Source organism: Emys orbicularis, chromosome 7 (genome assembly GCF_028017835.1).
Source record: "Emys orbicularis isolate rEmyOrb1 chromosome 7, rEmyOrb1.hap1, whole genome shotgun sequence".
Classification (NCBI taxonomy): domain Eukaryota; kingdom Metazoa; phylum Chordata; order Testudines; family Emydidae; genus Emys; species Emys orbicularis.
Window position 1 is genome coordinate 32,618,422 of NC_088689.1, and position 13,709 is coordinate 32,632,130.

Sequence of the window (13,709 nt, forward strand, 5' to 3'; positions counted from 1 at the left end):
CCATGAATAAATTTGTTTCTCACTTTTTTCGAATAAATTTTGAACCACTTAAAGACTTTTTTACCTTTACTTCCATTTCATTCCCCCCCGCTCTAGTTAATCTTTCAAAGATATACCTAAATAACAGTCAAAAAGAGGATTTCTCAATAGGAAATGTTTTTCTGATAAAAGTCGATCAAGAGCCAGATAGCAATAGAATACTGTAAACCCCATGCACTAGAAAACACTGTTTCAATTACTGCTGGAGGATGAAATCCATCTCATGTAGGTTGACCGCATCAGGCCCAATAACCCAAGGTCCTGATTCTAGCAAACACTTACGCATGTGCTTATTGTTACAGACTGAGTGAAGTTAGGCACATGCGTAAGTGTTTGCAGCATCAGGACCAAAATAAGCCTTAGTTTTATTAGCAGAGTCTTTGTGGTGCATAGGATCTTGCTACAGCACTCTGTAATAGGAAATTATTTACTAGGATGATATATGAGAGGTGTGTCAAACACCTGGCCACAGACAGAACTGGAGCATTTGATGTATTTATTTACGTGGCCCAGGTGGCAGTTGCAAAATCCAGCTTAACATTTTTTTTTTAAAGTAAGTTACTAGCCTGCATGGTTGCAAAAAAAATAATATTTTGAATGTGATCTGAGTGTAACTGATGCAATGTTGTATTCCTGAGTCTGCATGCAGCCTAAAATAATGATTTGGGGTGAAATGCCCCTACCTCAGTTAAGCTCACTGGTGGTGTTGACAAAGACAGAGAAGGAGGAGAGAAACAGAAAGGAGATAGTGATGGTATTATTAATATTTGTATTACTGTCTTGCTTAGGAGCCCTGGTCATGCACAAGTACCCCATTATGCCAGGTGGTGTGTAAGCGCAGAACAAGAAGATGAGCATATTTTCTGTAATGAACAATGCTGAATGCAACTTAGCAAATAATGATCCTGAAAAGTTTAGTTAATACGTACAGGCTATATGCTACCTTTGATCTTGTGCTCCCATTGAAGTTTGTGGGAGAGCTGCTGTGTTTCCCTAAATGCATATCCCTGCCCATGGACCATCATTAAAAAGGAAATTTGACCCTCGCAAAAATGAGTTTGATGCCCTTGATTTGTAAAACAAAAGAGTACACCAATGGTCTATGTAGCCCAGTATCCGGTAGTGAGAGTAGTCAATGCATGATCCCTCAAAGGAAGATGGAAAATACCAATACTCCTAGTTGTGCAATACTATGCATTGTGAAGGAAATGCCTTTTTGCTCATGGAATATCTTTCTGCTGATAATCATCTTATTCCTGGAAGTGTAAGGATTGATGGGACTGGTAATATTTACTTAACTAGTGTAATTGTAGGTGCTGTTTTTAAAACTTTCCTAAATAATTTGTCTCAATAATATCATGTGCAAGTGAGTTCCACAGGTTAAACAAACTTTGCAATACCACACGTCTCCTTCAAACTGTTTTAATTTTTTTCTTTTTAGTTTGTGTTCCTTGTGGGTTTGTTTTGGTTTTGTATAATGGGAAAGAATAAAGAGCTATATTTTCTACCAGTCAATAGTTTACATACTGCTATCTTTCTCCTCTTACACTGTTACTTCCCAGGCTAAAAATAGTCATGGTCTCTTATTTTCTCCTTGTCTTAAAGCTCTCCAATGCCCCCATGCCACTAGTTGTTGTTGTTGCCCTTCTTTGAACCCTTACTCCTTTTGTAATATGGCTTTTTTGAGATCTTGTGACAATACTGACTGCAGTATTTGCAGTGAGGCTAAACCAATGATTGGTACAATAGCATTCTAATATCTTCTGGTTTGATCTCTCTTCCCTACTTAATGGAGTCTAAGACCTTATTAACTTTTTTTCTTAAGCATGTTAAGCTGTGCTCAATGGCACAAAGCCCTTTCCTGAGCTGCTACAACAAAATCAGAGTCCTTTGGTATTTTCAAGTGTTTATTTCCCCCCCAGAATATGCTTCACCTTGCATGTGTCTCCAGTTAATGTAATCTGCTCTCCTATTGCCCAGTTACATGGTTTTGCTAGGTCCTTCTGGATTTGGAAGCAGTCAACATAGAAGATAGCGCACTGCGCTGGGACTCCGGGGACTTGGGTTCTTTTTCAAGCTCTGCTGCTGGACTGCTGCATGACCTTGAGCATGTCACTGCCCCTCTTTGGAGAAAGTTTCCCTGTCGGTAATAGTGGAATAATGATACTGAGCTCCTGTGTAAAGTGCTCTGGGATGCCAGCTAAAAAGTAGGATATAGGAGCTAGGTGGTACTATCATTCCTAGCTGTTAAGGAGTCACAAGCATCCATAAATTCATCAGTGAATGTGGCCATTTCATTATTCACCCTTTCAGGTTGTTAATAAATATTTAGGCTTCTAATGACATTGAGGTTGAAATCCTGACTCCATTAATGTCAGTGGCAGAACTTCCACTGTCTTCAATGGGGCCAGGCTTTCATCCTGATCTTCTCTTTCCTGATCCTTATAACTGCCTCTTTACAACAAAAGATTCACTTAGCTGTCAGCTGCTTTGCTAGAAGCCTTAGAAAGCATGTGCCTTAAGCCGGAACGGATTTGCTTAAATTTTAAATGCACCTCATTCCACATCTCAGGAATTGGACTGCATTGCTGGGCATTTATTTTGGGTTGGAGTACAAGTAGTTTTTTTTTTTCTGAAGATGTGCGTGTGAAAACATGATACTAACAATGACATCTTGTGGATGACTGAAGAAATGCAAGCTCATCAGAGTGTGTTGGTGATCTCATTTTTTCTTTTAACTCAAACTTTAGGTGCCAGTTCTCCTCTTTGAGACACATTATGGGTCTTCCTTTCATATTCTGTCTCACTGATCTAATTGTAATGTACATTGGCAGAGTATCAGAGCACAAAGAAGATTGTTTATTCTTTCTAATCAGTCTGGGAGACCTTTTTCTCCCTTTTGTCTCATGTCATGCTGAGAAGTGTGTGGGGTAAAGTTGGGCTTTTGGGTAGTTTTTATTTGACACCTTCAGGAAAGTTATTGTGGAAAAGCTGGTGTAGAGAGAGAGGTCTTGCATTTTGCTCTGAAAATGGTAAGAATAAAGGTCATGTCAAGCTCTTGGAGAAGGGAGTTCCACCCTTATCAGCCAGCTGCCAAGAAGGCCCAATCAGGTAGTTAATGTGGGTCAGGAGCCACCACAGAGTGCAGAGAACATGGATGATGTGTTGTCATCACCCTGTGTTGGATGAAAGACAGGTTGTAGTAGCTGGGGTTTCTTCATGGTAGTGACATTGCAGTAGTCAGGCTTGAAGGTGACAAACACATGGATCCCCGTGGCTAAGTTGGCAGCTGACAGGAAAGCACACTGCCTGCTGGGCAGCGGAATCAATTGAAGGCATTTTTGGCTGCTGCAGCCATTTGTGACCACAAGATCAGTGAATAACCCAGAAGGGTCCTGAGACTACGTAATACTTTGATGCTTGTGGGGCAGATGTTTGAAATTGATGAGGTTTTGTTTTGGCCATTGCTACAAAATATTACTCTCCACCTCTGCCTTGTTCTTGCCCAGACTGACTTTCAGCCAGCTATTCTTCTTCCAAATCCTAATGTTTCCCAGTCCTTCACATGCCAGAATATTTCTGCGGGCAATGGCTGTGTAGCTGCTATAAGAGAAGAGAGATCTTTCATGCTCCCTCATGGCTATAGCCTGTTGGGTTCAGTTCTCATTTTGCATCTCTAGTGCTCTAGTCTCAACTTTTCGTTCTTTTGATGCAGGTGCTCTATAGAGTGATGGGATGGAAGTGGCAGTTAGGGGGTTGTTTATTGGTTGTTGTGGATAGCAGGTCCAGCAATGGCTGGTGCCCTCCTCAGCTTGTCTGCGTGTCTATTATTATATTCTCAAAACTGGTTGGGTCCATGAGTGTTTAGGGAGTGGACAACTACTACAGGCCCTGAGCGGAAGAGCTCTGACACTGGTTTGGAAGAGGAAGTGGTCTGAGTAAAGTGGGATTCTTGGCTCCTAAGTGTCAGCAACTTGACTGAAACTGAAGACCAGCATTTCTCAAACGTGGCCACCATCGCCATATGCAGTCACCATGGGCTTTTCTTGTGGTCACAGCCTCCTGGGCTGTAATTGGAGGGGGCAAAGCAGCGGCCCCTCCCCTGTGCTCCTGGGTGCACCAGCAGGGGTTGGGCTCTGCCCCCCTCTGAAGACACCTGGGCCATAACACTGGAGGAGCACGCACCTGGTGAATTCCCCACCTTCCCAGGGGCAGTTGGGCTTCAGCATGGAGGTGGCAGGGTGGCAGGCTCTTGGCGTGTGGCTTCGTCCCCCAGCCCTGGGCTCTGGCTGTGTGGCTTTGGGCTCTGTCCCCCAGCCATGGGGCTTCAGGCTCCAGCCTCCTACTGCCTCCCTAGATCCCACATCCAGGGCTTAATTTGTCCAGGGTTGCCAGGGCTGAGTTAGTCTGCCGTGAAAAGTGATACTTGTATGTTTGTTAGTATCACTTTTCACAACAGACTTACTAGCTAGCAATACATAAATTACAATGATTTGGATGTTTATATGTGCATATTTATTTGTTTTTCCTAAACCTAATTAAGTATTCTAGGGAAAAATTTGAGAGTGGCTACCAGCAAGCCACACTCTGAGGCCACCAAATAAATTGTCCTGAGAACCAGGGTGTGTCTGGCTGTGTGTTCGGGCCTGTGTTCTGGGAGAATCCCACAGTTGATAGCGTAGACAAGAGGTTGTGGCCTTTGTGTTTGAGGTTGCTCTGTCAGTCTTCGGGCTGGCCAAGGATAGTCCTTAGCCCAAAGTAGAACGATGTCAGGGTTGCTCTATGTTTTGTCTGGCCTCCACAGGATGATTCTAGCAGCTGGGAATAGGTGGGAAGCAGAGATGACGTAACCAAACTCCTGTTCCCCAACATACTGTTGGGGCAGAATGAGAGTGGCATGGAAATTGCTACATCACTGGGGGATTTCAGGGCCAGATTAACCTTTTGTGGGCCTGGTGCCAAACATAGTTGTGGGCCCCCGTGGAAGCAATGGAGTATGGTGCAGGGAGATCAGTCCCCGGAGCGAGGGGCCAGCCAGAGTCAATGGTGCATGGCAGGGGCGGCCCCCGCTCCACCCAGCCCAGTGCGAGGGCTCTGTTTACGAAACAGCAGTTGCCAGATGCACAGTGGCCCGCCTGGCCCTGTGCTGCCAGCATGCCCCTTCCCCTCGGGGGTGGGCCCATGCCACCCCCCCCCACCCAACAACTCCCCAACTCCCTATGGCCAGAGCCCCCCTGGACCCACGATACCCAGTGCTCCCCCAGACCTCCCCTACAAATGCACAGCACCCTGCACAAAACCACCCCTGCCCACCCGGAGACCCAATCCCACGCCCTGCCTCCCGGCCGCACTCACTGTCCCTGCTGCGAGGTGACTGTGCTGCCGGGCTGAGCCGGCAGTGTAGCCAGGGCTGGTCCCGGGGCCGGGAATCACTCCGGCTCCTCGGGAGTAGCATGATCAGCCAGGCCAGGGCCTGCCCCAGCCAGGATACCTCAAGACGCACTTGACTGGAGGGGCCCAGCCAAGCCCCCCACACTGTCGTCTCCCCCATCCCCGGCTGAGACTGGCCAGGCTTCTGCACCAGTCCCAGGCGGCTCAGCTCTGGGGAGACAGGCAGGGCCCCACAGGTGGTGGGAAGCAGAGACTGCCCAGAGTGGGAGGTGCACTGGCATCTGGCCAGGGGGCAGAGAGGAGCAGGGGGTGGGGCCAGGAGGCAGAGAGGAGACCTCGGCCAGCCAGCGGGCAGGCCGAAAGGAGCAAGTGGTGGGCGCGGGGAGCCAGCAGGGTCTCGGGGCACAGTGCAAGCGGAGTAGGCCGGGGCTCCTTCTGAGCATGGGCCTGGCTCCATGGAGCCACTGGTGCCATTGTAAACCCGGCACTGTTTCCCCTATCTGGGAGGAATCTGCCGCTGGGTTTAAGGCTGCTTTGTCCTGCTGAAGCGATGTATGGCAGCCCTAGCAGGCCTCAAATACTTGTGTATATTTCTATTAAAAATCTTCTCACTGCATTAATGACCGAATCGCCCAGTTGCAGACAACTTTTTTGCTCCCTACTCTACATGGTTTTTTAAGTGACATAGGTTGGGAGACAGGACGATTTCTGAAGCTGTTTAGTTATGTTTTTAATAACATCTGCCTAATAGCAGTGAAACTGCCAGGCCTGTGCGTACTTGGACAAAGCTTCTCTGGAGAAGGGTGAGCTGAGAAGGGCAATACCTGCCAATCTTCAAATTCTAGGTGCACAGGGTTGTTCAGATCTCTTAGGCTATTTCAGAATTGTTTCTGAGGAATGCTGTCCTTTAAATACCTCTTTAAAGTTAAATGCTTGTCTAATTACAACACTTATAAGCGACCCATTTTCTAGCCTTATAATGAAAAACAAGCCTGCTGTGATTTTTATCCTGTCAGATTTCTGGCATTGATTGAGACATATTTTAATAACGAATGATCAAACATTAGCTGATGCAATTGCCGCTTATTTCTGAAGTGTTATTTTGTCAATAGTGAAGTGACAATCCATCTGGAGGGTGATTAGTTCCAGCTCTGAGCTATCATTTATAGGTCGAGGCTCTCAAGAATTTTTTTAACAACCAAAAATAAGGGGGCTATTATTTTTTGACAGGGTGACTGCTGGTTGTTTCACCCCAGCCAGTATTGCTTCACACTCTGGAAATTATTTCGTGCAATAACCTTACTCCAGTTTGTTCAGTGGAATGAAGTCAATGTCATTTGCCCAGTTTTGCTGAAAACTGACAAACACATCTTTTACTGCAGTGGCAGACTTGCCATTTCTTATAATCATGGCAGAGGTTTTTGATACTGATGCATTAATTCCAGCAGTTGTGATAGTCATCTTTGCAATGACAGCACAAGTCTTGATCCAGTTAGAATTGGGCCTGCATTACAAAACTTTGAAATGGGTTCAGAAGCAGATGTCATACCCTCCCAACATTTGAGCATGTTCAGATGTACAGTTCCAGTATGGCCCGCTATAAATACAGGTTCAAATCACAATCTGGATCTGGGTTCAGGTCTGAATAGTTTTATTTTTTGGTGTAGATAAAGCTAGGGTGGGATATTTAGAATTTTGTTTTCTAGTTCAACTCATAGATACAATTACAAGATTCACACTTGGATTTGGGTTTGGCTTTCAAACCATTCTGATGTGCCAGTTCAGGATCATCTCTAAAAATATTCATCAATAAGTTCATCAGGAAATGAATGGCAAGAGTAGAAATGGAGATGAGTGAATTATACAGAAATGTTAAGTTGGAGAGTTTTCCGTTTTATTTTTACCAGGGAGTATAAAGATATCAGTTACAGGAAAGATTATACCAATTAACAAAGATAGCTAGATTGTAAACTCCTTGAGACTTATGTCCTCCTGTGAGTTTGTACAGTGCCAAGCACCCTGGCATTCAATAAATAATGAGCTTGCCAGTTTTGAGATTTCTCTCTTTTGTTGGTAAGGTATTTAATCATTTTTATAATGAAATTACTCTGACACACTCAAAGTAAATAGTCATTTAGTATTGTTTTATTTCATTTCTATGCTCATACAGTTTAAAGTACGGTTCTAACAATGATTTTAAGTATAGCAATAGTGTGACCTTTTCAAAATACAATGGCAGAACATTATTGCACTTTTTGTTTGGTATACAAAAATATAAGTAGTAATTGTTTTTTTTTTTTTTTTTTACTAAGTCGAGAGAGAGTAGAAAATAATTCTCAAAATAAAGTATCCATTAAAAAAAATAAGAGCAACTGGAGAATTTTTATGAAAAATCTACTTTAAAAGCAAGGAAGACAGAATTTTACCACATACAGATGTTATCAAAGTCAAAACATAAACGGAACATGACTTTTTACACTAGTCAAGACCCCATGAACCTTGGCTAACCTTGGTTAAATTCTTATCCCTTATCAATTTCCTAGTTTAACATATAAGAGAACAAGGTTAAAACCATGAAGCAAGCCTTGCTGAATTTGGTTCGCAGCCTGAGGTAAAACTACTTTATTGCTATTCAAAATGTAAAAATAAATCCTCTTCTTTAGATTGGGTTCACAATCTTCATTGATATATAATTCTAGAAAAAAGGAAGAAAGAAAAAATCAATAAGCAGAGGCAGAAAAAAATAAGCTGGACATTTAAACGTATATAATATTATACAAAGCAAACATAGTACTAAAACCAGATCAGAGTATGTTATAACTATTCTGGTGAAAACACAGTTGTGGTAAGTTATTGCATAGTTGTTTGATCTAGCTTATAATGTATTGTATTTCAAATGAAATTAGAATGAAATCCACAGTCTCCAAAATATGTACTTCTATCTGCATTCCTGCAACAATGCAATCTAGAAAGCACTTTTAAGGCACTTCTTAATTGCCTGAAACTTTTGATTAGAGCCAATCAAAATCCTCGATCCATCAATGCATACATTATAAATAATTGATCAATAGGATGAAAAGTGTATTAAATTTTAAGAAGTTGTAGATGTAAGGGTCCAGTCCTGCAGTCCCCACTAAAACAGAGTCAATCGTTATTCTTGACTGAATAAAGAGTGCAGGACTAGGTCCTTGTTTTGACCTTAAGTAAAGCAAGAGTTATGTCACAATTGAAGAACAACATAGGAACATTTAGAAATGCCTACCGGCAGTGAATATAAGAGTATCGCCAGAAACAAGAATACAATCAGTAGGATGATAATGCCTATGAAGATCCATTTAAATCTGCGCCACACAATAAATTTCATTGTCTTGCATGGATTTGTGAACCAAAGGAAGGAAGTTTCTGGTCGGCTGCATTTTGAAAGGAACAATATTCATCATGTTAACAAACAGGGAGAGTTAAATACTTCAGTGCGAGAATAAAACACAGTTCAATTAATAATTAACTGTATAGAGTTGAAAAAGATAGATAATTGATTCGTCTAAGAAGACAGGTTCATTAAATTTGCACAACTATACAGAGAAGATGTTGCATTTTTATTCGGATGCATATGGAAAGAACTGTAAGATAGAAACAAAATTCCCTTCTATATATAAAGTTTGGCAAATTACAGCTGACATCTGAAGCATCATTTGTCAAATGTGGCATTCATAAACAATATTTTTTAGTTTGTATGTGGGTGTCACAGCATTCTTCAAAGTAACTAAAGAAAAAAATATATCTTACTTTGGTAGGTCTAACTTGGGGTTCATGTTAGGTTCATCTCTTCCTTTACCAGCTGGCCTTTCATCAGCCTCTTTTTCATTGAGGACTTCCAGAGTCATCTCAACTTTACCCTTCAGTAAATCAAGACATGTTAAACATATGACATCACATATAAACATTTTACTTAAATAGCATGTAAAGTGTTTGTTTGGCTTTAAAACTCCTTGTACAGTTTTGGATAAGCTCCCTCTTCATATTTTCCTCCAATTGCTACCTCAAAATGTGTTTCTGGATTATGACAATGTTACAACATACCAATCTGGAGTTAAAAATGTAGACACATACAGCATGCGTTTGGTAATCCATCCCCATTCGGATTCCAAGCTATATGTTTGGTTCATATCCCCAAATATATTGTTTATAATGTGAAAGAAAGAATTCCACTTTTCTTCCAATGACAACCCCAGGTCTGTGTCTCTTCATAATTAATAAAAATCTCAACCTGTATAAGGCTGCTGGGAACATTTAAAAAAATCAGTTCAGTATTGGTGAATAGTTATATTTTCATCATCTACCTCATCCCAGGATTAGGGTTTATAGGCAAGTCATTTGGAAGAAACAATCGGATACATTTGAAAAAGTCGGATACTCTAATCAATAGAGGACAATGGCAAACATACATTCTTAAGGTCTGAGCCTGCAAACACTTGCTCATATGAGTAATCTTGTGAGTTCAGTTTTACTACTACTGTGTAAAGCTGCTTATGTGCATAAGCATTTGCAGAATCACACCCTTAGCCACCTTTATGCAGTTAAAGGATAAAAACAGTTCCTCATGAGCCAGGTATAGTTACTGACCTTTACAATTTTATTGGCCTGATGCTCAAGCAAATAGTCCGGCTTCATTAATTACAAATTATATTTGCAATGTCATAAAAAGCTTTGCTTTCAAGCTTTTCTCCTTACTGTACTCCACATATACAAAGGAGCCAACTACTCCTAGTGAGACATAATGAGCTAATGTCATCCCTAGAATAACTCGAGTGGCTTTAATGGGAATATAACCAGAATGATTCTAGCTCAATATTTTTCTGAATTCTACATGAGATTAAAAAGTACTTAATATTAAATACTAAAACCATTCAAAAGTATTTTTAAAGTACTTAACTTCCCCACCAAGCAAATCTTCCAAACGCTCTGTGTGTATTAATACCCCTAAGGGTCCATCTGTCTATAAGCTTGAAAGCTTAATGACCACTAAAGCTATCCAGCTCTTCAAAGGAGCTCAGCTGCAGGGGAGCCCAAGTATCATTAAAGAAAACAGGCAGTAGGCAGAACAAGTGAGGTACTTTATACAATGAAATAATCGTACAGCCAAAACACGTGAGCCGTCCTTTTCTGTGTAACATGGCCACCACCCCTTCATGGATTTCTGTTCGAAGAGTGAAACAGTCTTGGGAGCCTTGAGAGGGTTGTTTGCCTTGTATTCTGGAATCATGTCTATATTGCATTTTTCAGGAACTTTTGCTGGAATAACTGTTTTGTGTAAATCAAGTTCAACAAAACCTACCAGAGAAAGTGAAAGAGAAAAGCATTCTGTATAACATAGCTGGCCAAACAGCATAGTGTTTCCAGTCAAATCTTACTAGGGCCATACATGAAATGAGTTATCTGGTTTCAATCTGACCCTTGTGGACATCTAAAACATTAAACATATGATATATATGGTAATTTCTCCTTACAATAAGCCATGAAGTAGAATAGCAAGGATGCTGCTGGCCAGGACTAAAGTGCATTGATCCAGGTGTATGTCTGGGAAGTGAGAGCCCCGTGAGGACCCCTAAGCACATTCTGTTAGTCTTAAACTGGTGCTTGTCAGTAAAACTCACTGGGAAAATTAAAGAAAACATCATACACACATTTCTGATATTGAATGATATGATTTAGTACTTTAGCAGAGTGATAAGGCCAATTTTCAGTTGTGTTTTCAGCTCCTTGTAGCTGTTCGCAGCATGGCATAAATTTAGAGCATCCTTAGGGCTACTCTAACACACTGCAGGGAGGTCAGCCCTGTGCAGTGTAGCAGCAGTATTGGAGACTGAGCTTTACAATGCCTTTGAATGACACCTCCTGATCTGTATTCTGTGCAGTCCAGGATCTTGCCTCAAGATTCCACTTGGGTTCAAGCTGCAAAATTCAGATCAGAATTCAAATATGTCCAGGGTCGGCTCCAGGGTTTTGGCCGCCCCAAGCAGCCAAAAAAAAAAAAAAAAAAAAAGCCGCGATCGCGATCTGTGGCGGCAATTCGGCGGGAGGACCTTCGCTCAGAGCGGGAGTGAGGGACTGTCCGCCGAATTGCCGCCAAATAGCTGGACGTGCCTCCCCTCTCCGGAGCGGCTGCCCCAAGCACCTGCTTGCCAGGCTGGTGCCTGGAGCCGGCCCTGAATATGTCAAAGTGTGTGTGTATGAGGGGGGGGGAAGTGGTTCTGTAAGGAAGCCTGGTATACTGTGCACTGCACAAAAAGTCTGATTTTTTCCTCAGCATGTTAAATAGTGAATAGATGCTGACATTACTCAGCAGGAAATACCAACACTGAGATATAGGATTCTGAAGAAGGCAGTCTTAATCAAGTCACCTCTCCTTCTGAATGAACAATCTGAAAATATGTAAAGGGCTAAATTTTCAAAGAGGGCCTCAACCCTGCCTCCATTTGTGTGCATGCAACTTTTCATGCACAAATTATCTGCCCATGCAGATTTTGCACGCTACCATTTGTATACACAATACAACTTTAGATGAGTGAAAAACAGCTAAGCTTGATTTGCTTGAAGAATTTTTGTGTCAAAATTCCATCATTTGTGATCACAAATGATAGTGTACAAAGACTGTATGCACAAGGGGTTTTAGGATACAAAATTATACATGCACAAATGGACACTTGGTGGAGATCCATTTGAAAATTTGGTCCTGCTGCTGCAACTTGCAAACGTTCATTTGCAATCTCTCACTTTCCAATGATGATAATTCTTAGCTGTGAAAGTCATACCCAGGTAGTCATCCAAGGAGAACTTGTCATTATCCCATATCTGAATGATCATTTTGGGTGGGATTCTGAATTCTGTTTTGTCGAGACTCCAAAAATGCTCCTAAGAATAAAATAATTTCTGTTAAAAACATCTTTAATGTGTTATGGATTGAAAATGCAAAGTAATATTCTGATTTTACCAACAGATTTCAGACATGCGGATTTCAGGACCCAGTCCTGCCCTCCTTGCCAACAGAAAACTCCCACTGGGTTAGGAGTTGCATCTCTGTAACTAAGGACCGATTTTTGTACCCAGTGAGCTCAATGGCAGTTTGCTTGAGTAAGGAGCATTGGCCGGGTCCCTTATTGTGCAAAAGCAACTTACAGGGCCCAATTGTGCCCTCAGCTATGCACATACAACCCTTTAATGGACAAATGTAACTGAGGGCAGAATTTAGCTCAAAATGCTTTATTACCAACTAATGAGAACATGAATTCTTTATATTGAACTCGAGAGAACCCGCACCTTTTTAGAAACCATACAGAGTTGCTCAGCTGGAAAGTATTCAAAAGGGAAAACAAATCTCCAGTTAAAATTCCCTTCACCATCCAGTGACCTATAGTGCACATCTGTTTTCTGCTTATTTTCTTCATTGCCAGGCATCCAGCTGAAATTAAAATGCAAATATATTTAGTGGTATGCAGCTAACCTTATTAATGCTTTGTTTATATTACAACAACATTTTGCAGTGATTACAAACATGAGGTATAGGATTTGTATTGTCAATGGCAAAACACAGATTTTTGGCCCTTTCAGTTTGGACCCATTCCAGCAGTGTAAATAAGAACATAGGAATTGCCACCCTAAATTAAACCTTTGGTTCATCTATCCAATATCCTGTTAGTACTTAGTGGTAGCTGTGGAGCACGAGTCTGTATATTCCTAATATGTTTTTTCCTATTTAATGTGAGTGTTTATTTTCATATCTAATAAATGCCTAATCCTTTGTGAATCCTACTAAGCCATTAGCCATACGCTATGTCTACACAGTAGCTGGAAGGTGTGATTCCCAGCTAGGGTAGGTGTACTTGTGCTACCTCTGCTTGAGATAGCGTCTATGATTAGCAATGTGACTGTGGCAGCTTAGACTAGCTGCCCAAGTATGTCCCCAGGGGGTTGGGTGAGATTGTACTCCGGCTAGCCTGAACCGCTAACAATATCGCCACGGCTACACTGCTAATTTTAGCAAACTAACTGAGCAGAGCTAGTCCATGTATGTCCACATGATCTGGGAATCAGACCTTCCGGCCAGGTGTGGCTCTATGTATTTTGCCGCCCCAAGCACGGCAGTCAGGCGGCTTTCGGCGGCGTGCCTGCGGGAGATCCGCTGGTAACGTGGATTCAGTGGCATGCCTGCGGGAGGTCCGCTGGTCCTGCGCCTTCAGCATACCCGCCGCCAAATTGCCGCCGAAACCGCGGGGCCGGTG

General features: G+C 42.2%; 1 protein-coding gene across 1 annotated transcript in view; it reads right to left on the minus strand.

Moving 5' to 3' along the window:
- Positions 1 to 8,089: 8,089 nt before the first annotated feature.
- The window catches only part of MYOF (myoferlin), a 105,233-nt gene continuing 99,613 nt past the window's right edge, over positions 8,090 to 13,709 (minus strand). Inside the window, exons 49-54 of the mRNA XM_065408077.1 lie at positions 12,748 to 12,889; positions 12,243 to 12,342; positions 10,568 to 10,761; positions 9,217 to 9,326; positions 8,693 to 8,840; positions 8,090 to 8,125 (exon numbers count right to left, since the gene is read on the minus strand). Of these exons, the coding sequence (XP_065264149.1) occupies positions 8,090 to 8,125; positions 8,693 to 8,840; positions 9,217 to 9,326; positions 10,568 to 10,761; positions 12,243 to 12,342; positions 12,748 to 12,889 (730 nt within the window). The remainder of the gene's footprint in view (positions 8,126 to 8,692; positions 8,841 to 9,216; positions 9,327 to 10,567; positions 10,762 to 12,242; positions 12,343 to 12,747; positions 12,890 to 13,709) is intronic.